The sequence below is a fragment of the Choloepus didactylus genome, chromosome 18 (genome assembly GCF_015220235.1).
Source record: "Choloepus didactylus isolate mChoDid1 chromosome 18, mChoDid1.pri, whole genome shotgun sequence".
Classification (NCBI taxonomy): Eukaryota; Metazoa; Chordata; class Mammalia; order Pilosa; family Megalonychidae; genus Choloepus; species Choloepus didactylus.
The window spans coordinates 73,613,691-73,632,347 of NC_051324.1; the positions used below are offsets into that span (position 1 = coordinate 73,613,691).

Sequence of the window (18,657 nt, forward strand, 5' to 3'; positions counted from 1 at the left end):
CTGGGGGTCTGTGCCCCCTCACCCCAAGGCCATAAGAGCCACGAGGGAAGGAGCTCCCCTCTGTGGCTTTCCCGAGCAGGCACCCCACGCACGTTTGTTGTAAGAATCCACGAATGGGTGGTGGGCTTGCTCTGTGGTTCTCAAACTCCAGGGTGCATATGAGTCACGAGGTGGAGAGGTGCTGTGTGCACGGACCCCTCCCCAGAGAGGGCAAGTGGGTGGGTTCGGGGACCGGCTACACCCCCAAGGAGGCTTTGCTGGTGGGTTCTGCGATATCAGGGGAAGGCATTGGTTCTCACTGCCCCCCATCCCCACGTGAGGACACTCGGGGGTCAGGGGAGGGGCCCATCGGCTCACAGTCGATGCCAACACATGGGCCTGAGGGGTGGCACCGGCCGGCGCTCAGAGTCCTCTTTTGAAGAGTCGGGTACGTGCGCGATCACGATTCCTGAGATATCCGGGCGAGGACACGCCGAGTGACCCTGGGACTTTGCTCTCCTCCGTGGGAGGAAGCAGCCCAGTGCCTCTGCGTCTCAGGAGAGCCCATCATGGGGTGCCAGGCCGTGCTTCTCGCCGCGGCACTGGCCGCCCTCCTGGCCCCGGGGGCCGCAGCACCCGTCCCCAGGCAGGGCGCCCGGAGCAAGCTGCTCCTCGTGTCCTTCGACGGCTTCCGCTGGAACTACGACCAGGACGTGGACACCCCCCACCTCGACGCCATGGCGCGCGACGGGGTGAAGGCCCGCTACATGACCCCGCCCTTCGTCACCCTGACCAGCCCCTGCCACTTCACCCTGGTCACTGGTGAGTGTCCAGCCCCGGAATGGGGCAGGGGGAAGCTGGGACCAAGAACCAGGGACCATGAGAAGGGGCCCCGGTGCACAGGGCTCGGTCCCAGGCAACATGTGGGGACAAAAGAGAGACCATCCCTGCTCCAAGAAGGGAACAGACTCCCTGGGAAGACAGGACACAGCCATGGAAACCGTGAGGCTGCTTCCTACCCCGACAGCAGGCAAGCGCAAAATGCCCAGTGGTCTCGGGCCATGGGGTGGCAATCCAGGAGGGCTTCTGGAGGAGGTGAGAGGCTGGGAGGCGGAGACGCTTCAGCTGCTTCCCCACTGCCTGCCCATCTCCCCTGCTCGTCCCTCAGACCTGGCTGCCACTCTGCTCAGCCCCCTCCTCCTCTGCCTCCCGAGCCCCTATCGGATCTGCCCGGCTTTCCTCGACTTGTCAAAGTTTTTAAACAGACAGTTCAGATGTAAGATTAAAAAGAAAAAAAAATCAAACCATACCCCAGAGTGCTCGAGAATGACAAGTAAGCTCCCTGCCCCTGCCCCATCCATCTCCCAGGGTCCCCCCCAGAGGCACCAAGGCTGGGGTTCCTCACGCATCCTTCTGGACAGCGTGTCCTTAACCAGCCTTGCCACGACCGCACCCCCTTTTCCTTCACAGCCGCCGCTTCTCCCTTCCGCACTTCCCCGTCTGTGCCTAATACGTCGCAGAGGGAAGTGGGAAGCAGAGCACACCCTTCGCTGTCCTTCCTTTCATAACTTTTGTGCTTTTTGAACTTAGGTCCCTGTGCACGAGTTTCCTATTTAAAAACTAAATTTGAAAAATAGCTCATGGAGCTCCACTTGCTTCTTTTTCATTCCTGCCTGGGATGCGATTTTATGGCCGGACCATAATTTATTAAACTAGTTCCCTCCCGATGGCCACTTGGGTAGTTCCCCATCTGTTGCTAAAGCGATCAAGGCTGCAGATGATGTCCTTGCGAGTGTGACTGGGTGTGTGTACACATCGAGCTGTGGGACAGTTCCAGAGGGTGCAAGTCAAAGAGCCCGTGGCTCCCCGCTGGGAGCATCCCTGCCGAGCGTTCTCCCACTAGCAGGGTGTGAGAAAGTCTGCTCCCCCCCACCACTGCTCCCCTCTCCCCACCACGCTGAAACCTCCCCTGCCTCCCTGCCTCCCACCCCCAGGCAAGCACATCGAGAACCACGGGGTCGTCCACAACATGTTCTACAACACGACCTCCAAGCTGAAGCTGCCGTACTACACCACGCTGGGGATCCAGAGCTGGTGGGACAGCGGCAGTGTCCCCATCTGGGTCACTGCCCAGAGACAGGTAATGCTGCCCCAGGACCCAGCGGGGCCTGGTGGGGCCTGGGCCATGGGAGAGCCACGGCAGACCCATTCCACTCTGAGGGCTCCAGCATTCCTAACAGAGGAGGGTGCTGGGTGGGGTCCCGTGGTGGGTGGGCACTGACCCGTGGGCTAAGTCCTGCCTCAGGCTCAGGCACGTAAGACGCAGTCCAGCCTGGGGACTCAGAGCCACTGAATAAAAGGCTGTGAGGCCCCCCTGGAGTGGTGGGACCAAGAGGGGGCTGGCTGCACTGCCCCTCCCAGCCCAGGGACAGTGGTCCCGGGACCCTTCAGCTCTGGTGGGTCACACTGGGGAGCACCCCCCACCCATACCCCTCACAGGACTCAACAGCTCAATTCTAAGGAGCCAGAGAGAAAATAATAGGAGACGGGTTGTAGGGTTGAGCCCAGGAACCCCACCATCTTGCCATGCTCTTGAGCTTCTTGGCGCAGAGATGATTCTTTAGTCAACAAAGCCAAAGGGGGGGTTTTCAAGTTGAGCCAGGAAGGAACTTCAGAGCCCACGCCCGCCTTACAGCCAGCGTCACCACTCGCTTCTGGGACCGGCACACTGGGGATGGGTCTACACGGAGCCCCCACCTGCAGGGAAAGCCAACGCCAAGGACTTGGTGTGGGTCAAACAAGCCACAAGGCGTGTGGAATGAAAGGAAAGATGGCAGGTGGTTGGAGACCAGATGGGTTCCTAAGTAAAACAACAATCGATTTATGGAAAGACAAACGGGTGGCCAGACTAAGGCTGGAGGGCAGTGGCTGGGAGTGGGGATGGAAGGCAGAAAAGAAGGCCAGTGGCCGGGGTCCCAAGACAATGAGGACACTGCCCACCTGGGGGACACTTTATAGCCATTAGCGCATTTGGTCCCAAGTCCACTGGGCTCCATTTCCCTTTATAAAACAGTTCCATTCATGCTAACATGAGGTAACGGAGATGCAGAAGGCCTTTCAAAAATGACAAGGCTTCTTGGCTGCAGCGAGGAGGGGACGAGTCAGTGGGCAGGTAGGGGGTAGGTGGGAGGCAAATGCAGCTGCTTCTGGGCATTCACAATATAGAGTTGCCTCGAAACCAGAATTAGCAAGTACTGGCCCCTGCAAGGGGAAACACAGGGTTAGGTTCCCCAGAGCCTCTGGCCTCAACATTTCTACAACCCATTGACACAGAACCTGGTTTCAAGTGGGTTTCTGCCTCTACACACCTCCTGTCTTTTGCTTCCTCCTTGAATTTGCACACAGCGGCTCCCTGGGAGGGGCTCTCCCTCCCCAGCCTCTCGGGGAGGGCCCCCACTGCACCCCAGCTGGAGGCAGCCGCTTTCCCTTGAGAACGTTTTAGAGCAACATTGAAATGCAGCCTCAGAACACCAATTTAAGCCAGTTTAATCATAAATTGCAATGGTGGGGGTAGGGGGCATTGGTTTGTGGGCTGTGTGCATGGCCGCAAATGGCCACCAAGGCCCCCTGGAGAGTGGGCTTGGGGGTCACACATACCCCTTAGCGAGGAGGCAAAGTTGTAAACATGGACCCTGTGAATGATGAGGACGGGGAAAGCCGAGGGGCGGCCTGGCCTTGACGCTGCCTCGCCCCAACAGGGTTTGAGGACGGGCTCCTTCTTCTACCCCGGTGGGAACATCACCTACCAGGGCGAGGCGGTGACGCTGAGCCGGAAGGAAGGCATCCTGCACAACTATAAGGATGAGCAGGAGTGGAGGGCCAACGTCGACACCGTGATGCGCTGGTTCACCGAGGACGGCCTGGACCTGGTCACGCTCTACTTCGGGGAGCCGGACTCCACGGGACACAAGTTCGGGCCCGAGTCTCAGGAGAGGAAAGACATGGTGATGCAGGTGGACCGGACCGTGGGCTACCTCCGCCAGAGCCTCGAGAGCCACGGCCTCGCCCACAGCCTCAACCTCATCGTCACCTCTGACCACGGCATGACCACGGTCAACAAGAAAGCCAGCGACCTGGTGGAGCTCCACACGTTCCCCAACTTCACCTTCAAGGACATCGAGTTCGAGCTGCTCGACTACGGGCCCAACGGGATGCTCCTGCCCAAGGAGGGGCTGCTGGAGACGGTGTACGCGGCCCTCAAGGACGCCCACCCCAAACTCCACGTCTACAAGAAGGAGGACTTCCCCAAGTCCTTCCACTACGCCAACCACTCCAGGATCACCCCCCTGCTCATGTACAGTGACCTCGGCTACGTCATCCATGGGGTAAGCTGCCCGCTGGGCCCCCAGTTGCCAGCTGGGCCCCGATCCGAGGGGCAGGCCCACCAAGGAGACGCAGCCATCACTGCGTGGTAGGAGTGTGTGTTTAGGGTGGAGGGTGGGAAGTCCAGGCAGACAAGGGTGAGAAGTCTCAAATCCCCCGGGCAGAGAGCCAGGGAGGGGATGCTGAACCAGAAGCAAGGCCCGCAAAAGGACACAGCTGACAGCCTTGAGCTGACAGCTCTCGAGCCCCCGTTTACTCAGGGTCACTGTTCATCTCACCAACATTTTGCCCAAGCTCTCTCTTTGGAGTGACTAACCTTTTGGGGGCTCCGAGAACAGAGAAACTGAATCCCAGACTCTCCCTTGCCCCACTTTATTCCTTCCAACAGCCCCTGCCATGTCTGGCCGCCAATCCTCCCAGGGGGTGCTGGTGGAGGGCGGGGGGCTGGGAGAGCCGAGTGCCCCCAGCAAGAGCCCGGACCCCGTGCTCCCGCCCTGGCAGAGGCTGAATGTCCAGTTTAACAATGGGGAGCACGGCTTCGACAACAGAGAAATGGACATGAAGACCATCTTCCGGGCCGTGGGCCCCAATTTCAAGAAGGGCCTGGAGGTGGAGCCCTTTGAGAGCATCCATGTCTACGAGCTGATGTGCCAGCTGCTGGGCATTGTGCCCGAGGCCAATGACGGGGACCTCAGCACCCTGCTGCCTGTGCTCCGCTCAGGTGAGGGGGGGCACCTCCCGCCCCTGCCACCGGGGGCTGGGTGTGGGTGTGCACGCATGTGTCCTGCACACCCGGTGACCCGCGGGCCCCACCCAGGGCTGCTCCTCTCTACCTCCCTGTCACGTCCCCACGGCCCTGGACAGCAGCGGAGCACATGAGTCCCAGCAGCACAGGAGGGAGGGCAGGAGGATGTGATGGGCCCTGATGCACAAAGGGGAAACTGAGGGTCAGAGCACGAAGTGGACTGTCCGAGGCCATGACCCCCGTGTGGCTGAACCCACTCTGTCCAACACGGCCCTGCCAGGCTCTTTCCAGAGCTTTCCCTCTCTCCACCTCCCCCACCGCACACACACTCTCACCCCTCCCTGGCACCTGACCCCCGGGGAGGCTGAGAATGGACAGGGCCTCCTGAGCCAGGGCCGTGAGGGGTCCTGTGAGATGACAAGGATGGAGTCGGGGGCCCATCAGGGTGCAATAAGGCACCCCTCAGGGAGAGCCCGGCCGGCCGCGTGGGAAGTTGGGGTGAAATGACACTGCCACATGCCTTCTCTCACTCGGATCTTTCCACTTTCCTCAGGGTCTGCTCTCCAGGCCAGTGGCCGGCCCCCCTTGGTGATGGGAATGCTGGTGGCTGGGACACTTCTGGCCAAGATACGTTAGTGCCCCTCAGCTCAAGGTCAGAGGCCCGGGACAAGGAGGGGGTGGCGCTCCCTCCCTCCTATTCAAGCTTGACGCCCCTCTACAAATCCGGACAGCCAGCCCAGAGCCGCCAGCCCTGCCTGGCCAGTGCCGCCAAGAGGCACGAGTCGGGGGACACTGAGGCACAAGTCGGGGGCCCCTTCCATCCTCTCTGCTTTGGGCTTGGAGAGGTGTTCCCAAAGCAGGTGCCCCCCCACCCCCACCCCCAGAAACCGGAGCCCCCCGCTTCCCGCCAAGGTCTGAGCATGCCTCTGGGGACAGCGGAGAACTCGGAGGCCCTCCAGGGGGTCGTCCCTGGAATATGCCCAGGACCCGGCCTCGGGGGCTTCGCGGCTGCTGAGAGACCACCCCCCTCGTTCTGCCCTGTGGAATCAGAAGTTCTGGCCAAAGCAGAGGAGCTCATTTGTTCGTTCTGGAAGTCTGCGGCCAACTCGGGGCCGCCTCTGGTCTGGGCTCTGGGGACAGCGAGAAACAAGACGGCCAGGCACTGAGCTCTGGAGTTGGTCATTTATACGCTGGGGTGGGACAGACAACGCACCGTGGGCGCATCAATGAACAGGACAGATGCAGAGAGGGGCAGGGTGGGGCCGCTCTCGGGGCGGCCTAGTAGGGAGAGGGCTCTCGGGGGTGGCACCTGAGTGATGAGGAGGGGCCCTGCCACATTCTGGGGAGAGGGAAGGCCGAGCACAGGGGCCCAGCGGAGGAACGGGCTCAGCGGGTTCTAGGAAGGGAAGGAAGTAGCATGGCCAGGAGCTGCCCTGTGAGGACGGCAGTGGAGGAGCTGGTCACCAGCTGTGACCTCTGGATGCCACCTTGGGCACCGGGGAAACCCCAGGCAGGTGTGTTTATGCAGGAATGTGACGCCACCTGATATAGCTGTTTAAAAGAAAGCTCCTAACTGCTGGGCAGGGGCCCGGGAAGGAAGCAAAGGCCAGTTAGGAGGGCCTGGGGGTTGCAGGCAGGCCACCCCAGAGCCAGCACAGAGAAAAGTGGGCAGATTCGCAATGCCTGAGAGGCACAGCAGCCACGTTTCCCTGAGAGCATGCACATGAGGGCAAAGGGGGAAGCAAACAGCCTGAGGTTTGGGGCCTGAGCATCTCGGCGAAGGGTGGAGCCACTCTGTGAGATGTGAAGTTGGGAGGGCCAGGTGTTGGACACCAGAGCCCTGCGTAGGCCTCAATCCATCCCAAGGCCTGTTAGGCGGCCACACAGTGTCCTAAACCACGGGCACATGTGCATCTGTCACCAGGAGCGTGGCGGGGGCCAGCAATTTGAACTGGAGATTTGGGACCGGATGAGCTGGCCCCTGGCCAGAGGGTGGGCCTAGAGCAGAGGGCTGTCCCACGGGTCCCCACATTGCTCGCTAAGGTGTGAGGTGGCAGAGAAGCCAGGAGCTCGTCCTGGCCTGGAATCAAGAGAGGGAAATGTTCCCAAAAGGAGGCAGACGTTCACTGCCAAACATCCGCGCTAGAAGGGGCTGGAAGATGCTTCCCTCGGTGCCCCCCCTCCCACGGATGAGGATGCTGGAACCCAGAGGAGCTAGCAGACAATTCTACGGCCACCAGAAAGTGGCAGGGCTGTGTCTCCACATTGTTTTCCTAAATTCCTGTCCCGGCTACTTTTATCTACACCACTAGCTTTCTGTGCTTCTCAGGGATCAGGTCCTTGAAGTGACACTTCCAGAATAAGGAAGGGCTGAAGTAAGATTTCTGTAATCCTGCAGAGCCCACAAGACACATCCATATCATGTGTTCTCCAAACACCCCGGATGTGGGCTCCTCCAACGTCACTGGTCAGGCTTTGAGGAACAGGTGGGACGGCCCATTCTCAGGGGCTCCCCCAGGAGCCAGCTACGGTGGCTGCTAGCAAGCCCCTTCTCTGGGCCCAAGCAAAAAGCCGTGATCCCTGCTGTGTCACTCTGCCTGGTGTAAAGTAAGTACAGGACCGATTTCAGAGACGTCACTCAAGGCAGAGCTGGGTGGAAATGCACAGAATCGGCTCTCAGGAGCAGCAGCGGCCACCCCAGCCCAGCACTGTGTGACCTGTCAGCTGCACATCGACAGCTTTCTCGACAGCCAGAGAACCCGCCTGGGACTAGAGCTGCTGGCTGTCGGCCTGTCTCCTTCGTCTAAAGGCCCTGCCGGGAGCTTGGCTGAAGTCAAAAGGGACGAGGCCTCACCAGCACCCACCCACAGAGCCCCCTGACCCGGCAGACCCGCCTCCCTCCTGGGGATCCTCAGAAGTACCCCCTCTGCTCCCCTGGCAGCCACTTCTCCACTTGTACCCCTCCACCTGCACCCACCCTGGGGCACACACACACACACACACACACACACACACACACACACACAAACCCCAGATGCAGGGGAGGGCCAGGAACTCCGGTCTCCACCTGGCATGAGTGCCTCGGCCCACTGCCCACCACAGGGCATCTTGAAGCCCTCCCACAACTCCCCCTGCCCTGTGCACCCCACCGTACCCCAGCCGCACCGACTCTATCAGACCCGCCCTGGCCTGGCCCCACTGTCTCAGACACCTGTTTATTCTCCCAGGCCCACCTCCTCCACGAAGCCCCCAGAAGCTGCCCCTGCCGGCAGGCTCCGGGACGCCTGGAGGTGCCCTGTGCACGGGCGGCCTCGTCTCCCGGAGTATTGCCGCCGGGCGGCCCCCGAACCCCCCACCCCCGCCAGTAAACCCTCCGGCTCAGGCCGGGGCCTCCGAAGGGCGCCCGTCCAACCGTCCCAGGCTCCGCGGACGCGCACAGCGCCCCGGGCCCCCCTCCCCGCCGCGGACCCCTCTCCCGCCCCGGGGACCCCTCTCCCGCCCCGGCACAAAGCGGCTCGCTCGGCGGCGCTGCCCTCTGCGGCCACGCGGGGGCGCGCGGGCTCCTCCCGGCCGCGGTCCCCGGGGAAGCCGCCGCCCTCGGGCCTCCGCTCCCGGCGGGCAGGGCGGGCAGGGCGCGGGTCTGCGCCCCTCGCACCCGGGCCCCGCGTGCCAACGCCCCCGGCCCCCACCCCAGCCCCAGGGCCGGCCAGCTCCCGCACGCGGGACCTCGGCCGCGGAAAGGCCAGATGTGCATAAAGAACAAGGCCCCCTAATTACCGAATGGACCTTGGCCAAGTCACAATAGCCGACGTGGGTGCCATTCTTTTCTCTAAAGCCTGCTGGTTTCATTACAGCCGCACAAATTGTCCCCGATGTCCAGTAAAGCCCTGATTCCTTCCCGCCGCCAACAAGCAGAGTGGAGCCCACTGGGTCAGTGTGTGCGGGATTTTTTTATTATCATTATTAGATAAGTTGTAGGTTTACAGAAACATCATGCAGAAAATACCGAGTTCCCATATACCCCTCCCCACTATTCGCATTTTGTCTCTGTGTGATACCTTTTTTCCAATTGATGAGGGAATATTATTATAACTGTGCTATTAGCTATAGTCAATAGTTAAGAGCAGGGTTCACTGCTAGTGTTGTGCAGTTCCAGGGTTTTTGTGTTTTTCTTTATTCTAGTAGCATATGGTGTACAACCTAAAATTCCCCCCTTTTAACCACATTTGGATCTCTGGTTCATGCTGTTAATTACATTCAGTGTTGTGCCGTCACCCCCATCCATTTCCAAAACCTTTCCCTCGTCCCAAAGAGAAATTGGGTCCAATTAAGCACTAACTCTCCAGTCTCTGCCCCCCATCCCAGCCCCCGGGAACCTGGACTCTGGCCGCTGATGCAATTTTAAGGGGGGGGGGGGGCTTTGCACAAAAACAAGAAGAACAATGAAGAATGAAGATCTCTTTGTGAACTGACCATTTCCAAGATACATTGTTCAGGGGGTTAAAAAGGCTGAAAACACTGCAGGTAGTAGACTACCATTCTACATTTGTGAAGGGGTAAGAGATAGGTGTGTGCATGTGTGAGTGTGTGCAAGTGAGCGTGTGTGCACTGTGCGTGCATGTGTGTGAATGTGTCTTGGACGTCTAGACATAAAACGAATGCCTGGAAGTGCTCTAAGGAAACACAAGCTCTGACCAGAGAGGGCCCCAGGGAGGCGGGGACCCAGAGTAGGAGGGACCCCGTCACCCCCTGGTCTCCTGTGCATTTCAAATATCGAACCGCTAGAAGCACTGTGGGTTCAAGCTAAATCTCTTAAGACCACAGGCTTTGGAGTCAGACTTGTGTCCCTGTTGCAGTTGCCCCACGACAGAATGTGTGCCTGTAGGCAAGATACTCAACCTCCCCCCAGTCTCATTCCCTCATCTGAAAAAATGGGGTGATAACGCGAGTGCCCCCTTCCCTGACACAGCGGGAGAGGATGCGGTTTACCACAGAGAGGGAGCCGCACACAGTCCATCCTCAACAGAAGCTTCAACCCTGTTTGTGAGGCCCTGAGCTTATCACTGTGATCGTGACAATAAACACAGCCGTAAGGATTTGGGACACACTCTCTCAAGTGAGTGTGTTGGGATCTGCCCCTTCCCCAGTCTATGGAGCCCCCTCTCCTATCCCTTCTACCTGCGGCTTCAGTGCCATCCGGGTCTCCAGCATCCATCCCAACCTGCCAGCTGACCGGTGGCCTGGAGCTGCAGCCCTGCCCCACCTGGGGTTCAGAGCGCCACTGAAAGGCCTCACATCCAGCCGTTTTCTTGGAAGGACTGCCCCAAATCCCTGTCCCTGCCGCCACGTCCCAGCCACACCCAGGAAGCCTAGGCCTGCCTGCCCACCTGTACCCCAGTCTTGGATGCCACGTTTGCCCCACCTTGCTGGACAGGACCAGGTACCACATCTCAGGTGTGTCCACACCTGCAGAGCACAGTGCTCACAGGTCCCCAGGTAACCACAGCAAACCCCAAGTCTCCCAAAGAGACCCCACCTCATTCCAAAACCCCACAATTACCATGATTGCTTGCTCAGCCTCATTTCGTCTGCTTCCTGCACATTCCTAGGGAGTAGGACAGACACTTGGAAAACCACTCGTGATTTGTTTTTGAGACTTGCTGCTGATTGTCTTTAGCAAACAGGAAAGACAGAAAAAGGAAAAAAATCTGGTGTCTCCCACATGTAAGCAAATATTCTGTTGCTCCAAATTCTGCTATCACAAGACCACCGCCAAAAAAAAAAAAAGAAAGAAAGAAAGAAATCCTGGTGGGTGACCCAAAACTCACTGAACAAACTTCCTGTGTGAGAACCCGGGAGTCAGACCTCACCAAGGAGTCCGCAGGTTGGGGTGAGGGAGCTGCTGTGCCCCCCGCCCCCCACCACCAGCATCGGAATTCAAACCTCATCTCCCACACTAGCTCTGTGGCCCTGGGGGAGCTCCTCAGCCTCTCTGGGCCTCAGCTCTTCTTCTGTGACATCAGGAACGGTACCTGTTCTTGGTCATCCGGGGAGGAGAGGCTGGGTCATGGGAAACCTAAGTGTTAAGTGGGTGCTATGGGGAGAAACCCTGTACCAGAGAGTAAGTCTCCCTCCCCACCTCCAAATGCACTTTCAAGCCTGATCATTTCCGAAGCAGAAAATTTGGGGTGGGTGACAGTAAGTCTTAACCGCCTCTCTGTGATAGAAGAGAGAGAGGCCGGGCTCAGAGTCCTCAGGCAACAGTATCAGGAGGGAACGTTGAAACACGGTGCCGTTTCCACTGTATTTATTTTTATGATGACCTTCCGTTTTGGGTGAGTGCTCTGATTTTCTATTTACATGTTCCAAATCCCCTCCGCCCCCTTTTAAAACTAACAAGTAAAAAAGAATGAGCTAAAGAAAAATGGTGACTAAATGGTACAGGGGCCAGGTAGACATGACAAAAGGTACAAAAAGGAGGCTGCCAGAAGCTGCTGGAAATTACTACTGCGTTCTCGCCTGGCCTCTCTATCAACCTCGTGGGCAGCTGAGGAAGCTTCTGGAAGGTCACACTGGGAAGCCCTGGCAGCCGGGTCCTCACTGCACTGTACTCGGTCGCCCTGCACCCCTCCTCGCTACCAGTGAGGCTGCCATTGCAATTCGCTGTACAAAGCTCATTTCACTCCGCCTCACTAAAGCACAGTCGGGACACAAAGCCGGAGCTCTGGGGCCCAGTGGAGAGACGAGACGACTCGCGCTCACACATCACGCGCACACGCCTCTCCAACAGCCCAAAGCGCTGGCGGCACCACGCGAGCGGACGGCACATCCGGGCACCGCGCGGGTGGTCCGTGCGCCGAGGGGGGCGCGGTCTCGACTCAGAAAGCCCCCTTTGTCGGGCGGCCCCGCCCCTCCGGGCAGCCCTGCACGCCGTCACCAGGAGGCGGCGCTCCTAGGCCCCGCAATACGCCCGCAAGCGCGAGCCTGGAGAGCAAGTCGGGATCCCCCGGGCTCCAGCCCACCCCCCTGCCCGCCCCCCGTCGCACTTCCCCTCTTCTGAAATAGCTGGGCGCCTCCTCAGATCCAGCCTTGAGGGAGTGAGCACCAAGTATTTTTTTTTTCCTCAAGTTTTCGATGCAGTCCCAAGTGAACACGGGTGGTTCAGAGAAGAGAACGGAACTTTCAGGACCAGGTTTGTTGGGGGATCCTCGGAGTTTAGGGGTTCTCAAACGTGAGCCTGCCTCGCAAACGCCTTGTTGGATCAGCACGCCGCGCCCTCGCTCGATTTCCGAATCCCCGGGTCAAGGCTGGGCCTGGGAATTTGCATTTCCGACTGCTTCCCAGAAGCGCTGGTGCTGCTGGTGCCGGGACCACGCCTGAAAATGACTGCCCTTCATATAGGTAACAAATAAATTAATGAATCAAGACTTGACCAACCCAACCTTCTCATATTAAACAGGATAAAAAAGCGAGAGGTGCAGTCACCCAGCAAGTTAGCGGGGTCACCCACAGGGCTGCCAGCGGGGCTGGACTGGGGGTGGGAGGTGGGGACACAGGTATCTCCGGGTGGATCCCGGGGTGGGGGGCGGCCAGCCCTTTCCCGCGTAGGTGCGAATTGCTGATGCAAATAAATAGTCCTTTCCAGACGCCACTGAGCCGCTGGCCGGGTTCTCTCCTCTCCACTGGGAACGGCTCCGTGTCAAAAGCAAAGGCTCCAATGAAATGTTCAAAAATTGACTGTGGTGATGAATGCACAGCTATAGGATGATGCTGTGAACAACCGACTGTACACTCTGGATGACTGTATGATATGTGAATATATCTCAATAAAATTGTGTTACAAAAAAAAAAAAAGCAGGGGCTCGCGTTGGCCCATTCCCAGTCTTCCCAGTTCTTCCCGGACCGCAGCAGAATCACCTGCGGGTTCAGGTAACCGGACGCGGCCCCATCTTTAGGACGGGAGGGTCCTCCCCCCCGGCGGGATCCTCCGACCCCACTACCTGGCCGGGGGCTTCAGAGGAGACAGCGGGAATGTCGGTCCCCCGCGCCCCGGGCCTGCCAGGGACCCGCGTGAAGCACCGGGGACCCCGGGCCAAGCAGCGAGGGCCCGGGCAGGGCGGCGCGTCCCGCCTCCCGCGTCGGCGCCCCAGAGGAGTCGGTCTCCCAGCAGCCGGGCTCTCTGCGGGCGTCTCTGGGGCGGGCGGCCTCCCCTCCCCCACGCCCGCAGCCGGGGGTGCGCGCTCCCCCCGTCGGCCGCGCGCGGCTGCGGGATCATCTGTTGCCATGGTTACCCGCGCCGCCGGCTGCAGCCGCCGCAGTCGGCTTAGGCGATAGCTCGGCGGCGGGGCCACGAATGCCCAACGCACGCTGCACACTCATCACACACACGTGCTGCACATGCACTGCACACTGTCTCAGGCACGCTGCAAATACCGCATCCCAGGCACACACATCATGTGACCACGCACCACACATATAAACGCACATAACACACGTGCACACACCATACACGTTGCACTAGACACTACGACACAGCGCGTCAGCCACACACACCGTAATGCACTCACATCATATCTACTCGCACACACTGTATCTACAGGCACACAGCATGTATGTGTTCACACCATATCTACACCTGCACACACCATATCTATGGGCACACACCATATCTAAACACACACATCCACACACGCACACACCATATCTACGCCTGCACACACCATATCTAAGGGAACACACCATATCTACACGCACACACCATATCTACACACGCACACCATATCTACACTGCACACACCATATCTACACATGCACACACCATATCTACGCCTGCACACACCATATCTAAGGGCACACACCATATCTACACGCACACACCATATCTACACACGCACACACATCTACACATGCACACCATATCTACCTGCACACACCATATCTATACTCACCCACCGTATCTACACGCGCACATACCAAACGTATGTGCACACACCATATATACACGCGCATACACCATATATATGCACACGCACATCACGCAAATACACACACACGCACCCCATCCCGCTCAGGCCTCCGACGCCACAGCACGTGGACGGTAAACTAGGCGGGGCGACTGCACGGCGGGTGCACCGGGCGCCGGGGTCGCGGCCGGGTCTGCGCACGCGCCACACGTCGGTGCCGGCCCCCTCCCCTCTGTGACCGGTCGGGGTATCCTTCGCCGTCTCTGTCCCCGACGGGGCGGGGTCCTGGCCGCCCCCCCCCCCGCGCCCCAGCCGCTAGCCTCCCGCCGTGGGCCGCAATCGCCCCGCGCCCTCGCGCCCGCCGCCGACCCGGGCCCTAGGGCGCCCACGCGCTCCGGGGAGGGCCCGCGGAGGCCGAGCTTGCGGACCCCGGCCCTCGCGACCCGGCCGCGCGCCGCCCCAAAGGTGGCCTCCCGCGGCGCCCCTCCCAGGCGGCGGGGTCTCGGGGCCGGGGGCGGTGCGGGCAGCCACAGCTCCTTTCCTCCGGGGGGAGGGAGAACCGAATCGAGTCGTCTGGGGGGTTTTGTTGTCGTTTGGTTTTAGCGATTGATAGATGACTATGTGATTTGTGGCTGAGGTCTTCAAAAAGTCCAAAAGGGGGAAGGACAGAGCTCTAACAAAACAGTTCCAATACTACCTATGAATTTCTGTAAACAAGTTTTCTCATCGTTTACACCAATAAAAATGAAAAACAGGAATGGAATGGATCCAGAACCCCCTCTGGAATAAGTGCAGTTCATGCACTGACACGAGAACGATTTGAATAAAAATACAGCTCTGCCCATTCTCGTTAAGAGCTGCATTCCAAGAAAAATTTACCTTCCATACATATAATAAATATCTACCAAAATTTTAATACATTTATGTTGTTTTGATTAATTGATGCTTTGTATTAATTGTATTGATCACAGAATCCAGAATAAATTTTTAAATATTGAGAGGCTTAGGGTCACAGGAAACAAAAGATTCTGAACTTAAGTAATGTATCTATTGTTGCAGAGAAACATGCTTGGCTGATCAATGAATTACTTTCAAACATAAAAAATTTTATTAAAATAAAAGTCTGTGGAAGAAGGGAATCAAACCCCAAAGCTGAGGAGAAAACAGCCAAGAAACACTTGTCTGTGTATTCAGGGTTGTGGCTTTCACAAGGCTACATTATTTACATTTCATTTGATATGTTTAAAAGAACTGCCAAAGGAAAACTGGAGGCAGAAGCATTTAGAAAAGGACTGAAAGTTTTCTTGCCGAGTCCAGAAGAGTCAGACTTCAGAAGCTCTGGCTCACCGAATACAAAAAACAACACACACTTAAAGGGGGAAAAATAACCCAGGTTACCAAGTTCACATTCGTCTGTCCACGGTGGGTGAGCAGCCACTTTCTCCTGTGATTACCCTAATCTGAGGTCACGGCTCTTGTGGGAAGAGCAAAGGTCACATGACAATTCTTGTTACTTTATAGAGTCCTGGTTCACAGGAAGTAGCAAGGTTTTATTATTTGGGGACTGTGAATTTTGGTTTATCTCCAGGTGAAACGTGATTTACTGGTTTGATGTGCTTGTTTTTAGCTGAGTGTGCCTTGCTCAGTGGCATTGGAAGCAGAGCACAATATCAGGTTTTGCTTCTATAGGGTGAGGAACACTTTTATTTTAAAAGGTCAAAATTTACAATACACCGGAAATCACATTGTTTGGACCTTGTAAAATGGATGAAAAAAACTGTAGCTGTCAACCTAAAAATGTGCCAAGGGATATAATTTTTCAAATTCTGTTAGCATCTACATGGCAAAGAAGTTCAGAGGCCATTGACCTGATCTAACTGTCTTTGGGACGGATGAGGAAACTGAGGGACAGGGGAAGAGTGACTTTTCAAGTTTGCAGAGTACACGGGTAGAAAAAGGAGCAGGGAAGTGTGTGCTGGAGGAGATGCTCAGCATCATTAGCCATTAGGGAAATGCCAGTCAAAGCGACACCCTTTAGGGTGAGGCACCACCTCACACCCTCTAGGATGGCTAGAATATAAAAGACAGAAAATTGTTGGTGGTAAGGATGCAGAGAAATTGGAGCCTTCAAAATTCACACATGGGGATGTAAAACGGCGTAGTCGCCGTGGAAACAGCTTGGTGCATTGTCAAGAAGTTAAATGTAGAGTTACCACGTGACCCGGCCCAGGAGAACTGGATGTTTGTGCAAAAACGTGTACACAAATATTCACAGCAGCCCTATTCATAGAAGCCAAAAAGTGGAAACAACCTAAGTGTCCATCAACGGAGGAATGATGTCCCAGCCCATGAGGGCCATGCCAGTCCAGAGGCCAAAGAAGACACCGAGCATTTTCTGCTACATGAACTTTTATTCGGGTCTTACTTACAGGGTGAGAAGCAGTGGAGAGATCATGACGGCTCTCTTGGCTGGGCAGGCATTGCATTTGCAGGGAAGATGACAGAGCGATGCAAAGAGGAAAGAAAGCCTTTTATAAGGGTTTAAGAAAAAGGCCTTCCTAAGGGTGGGGGGCGCACAGATGCAGGAACAGGTCACTCTGACCTGGGGGGCGGTGCAGGAAGGACTAGAATAACACTTGAACAATTACTTTTGCTCTTTTTGTAAGACTAAGAGCCTCTCACCTCCTGCCTGCTTCTCATAAACTTTCATTTTAAGGTCAATTTAACCTTTTTCTCTTTACTGGCTTATAAAGGTAATAGGTTAAACATTTAGCTGCCTAGGTCATGCACACTGCTGTGCACCAAAGATCTGCAGGCCTGTTTTGCTCAGGCCACGGGTTGCCACAAATGGATAGACAAACTGTGGCATATCCACACAGTGGATTATTATTCAGCCATAAAAAGGAATGAAGTCCTGATGTACATAACAACATGGATGAACCCTGAAGACATGATGCTGAGTGAAATAAGTCAGACTCGAAAGGTCACATACTGTGTGATTCCATTTATATGAAAAATACAGAATAAGCAAATCCATAGAAAAGCAGATTAGTGGTTGCCAGGGGCTGGAGGGGTGGGGCCGAGGGTGACTGCTGAGATGTACAGGGTGTGATGAAAAAGTTCTGGAAAAAAGTGTTGATGGCTGCATGACATTGTGAATGTGCTGGATGCCTCTGAATTCCATGCTTTAAAATGATTAAACAATAAATTCTGTGTGCATTTTACCACAATTTAAAGAAAACAAACAGATTCCCATAAAAAAAAAATAACAGGAGGCAGCATTTTAGGCTGTGAGGTCTCAAGGACAGGACTGGGTTTGCTCAGCCACTTCCCATGGAGCTGTGCTGCTCTCTGGTTAGGGACGCTGTGGGTGGGGATGCAAAGGGACAGATGGGTGAAGGGAGCCCTGAGGGGTGACCGGAGGGTGTCCTCACTCAGCGGGGATCCACCCGACTCCCACCAGAGCCCGGCCAGGCCCCACTTCAGCAGAGAAGTGCAAGGAAGGTAGACAAGGAACCCTCTCCCCCTAAAGCCTCCCCAGCCATAGGGGTCCACCAAACCCTTATGAAGCCCCTCATGAGGCTCAACATGCAAAGGGGAAAGCAAGCACCCCACTTCAATAATCAACCAGCATGCTTTGGTTTCGTAAGCACAGCATATCTTAGCAGATAGCTCCCACCTTTGACTACGATCTGCAGGTTGGATTTTTTCCCATCTGGAATCAGTTAGGAAGTGGCTCTTTTAAGCCTCGCCGACCAGCTTCTTGGGAGAAACTCACCATGAAGAACAAACGGGAAGAACCAGCCCTTTTGAACAAACCAACCCACGGAGAAAACCCCTCTGAAAAGCGGCCTCTTAAATGGAAACCTTAACAACACAAACACCCAGATCAGGGCAGCGGCACATCGCGTGTAGACGTCTCTCCCAGGACGGGGTCACTCCTTCGGGACCCCACAGCCCCTCTGCAAAGACCTGCCCGGAAAGGGCCGCCGCTCCTGACGCACGGTGCACTTTCTGTCCTTTAGTGGTCAGTGGGGCTATTATGGAGACTTCATCCCAGAATTCATGTTCTCCATTTATGTAATTTGCAAAAGAGGTTTACTCTTCTCATGGGAAACACGGACAAAGTCAGTTCAGCAAACAAATTCGGGCGGCCAGCAAGTGGGGAGAAAGGCATCCACCCTTTCCGCAGAGCCGGAAGTCACGATGAGAGCCGCCCCTTGGGCCCACTGATGGGTATTAATGATGACACCCAAAGCCAGGCCTCCGCTGGCACCAGCCAAACCGGGAAGTCAGAAGCATCATCTCAGGCTTTGCCCTTTTCTTTGCGCTTTTGGGTCCTGTGTCCTGCTCTCAGGGTCCTCCTTGTTAGAATGGGGAGCACCAGTGTCCTGCTTTAGGCAGGACATGACATGCGATAGGACGTGAACCAAGCGGGGCCCCGTGTCCCTTTACCTACCACAATGGTGAACGTGAAGCAAAAGAAAATCATTCTGGAATTTATGCCAACCGTATCTTGGGGTTGCACATACTTCTCCCTCCTCCCCTGGGTCCACAGAGACGACCCGGCCACCTGCTGCCCGACTT

The 18,657-nt window shown here is 56.6% G+C and overlaps 1 protein-coding gene across 1 annotated transcript; it reads left to right on the forward strand.

The window, feature by feature from the left end:
* The first annotated feature begins 514 nt into the window (after positions 1-514).
* On the forward strand, positions 515-5,794 carry ENPP7 (ectonucleotide pyrophosphatase/phosphodiesterase 7). The gene is made up of 5 exons (XM_037809613.1): positions 515-801; positions 1,974-2,119; positions 3,738-4,364; positions 4,864-5,083; positions 5,661-5,794. The coding sequence occupies exons 1-5, from the start codon at positions 549-551 to the stop codon at positions 5,741-5,743; spliced, it is 1,329 nt and encodes a 442-aa protein (XP_037665541.1). The 5' UTR covers positions 515-548; the 3' UTR covers positions 5,744-5,794.
* Positions 5,795-18,657: the final 12,863 nt, after the last annotated feature.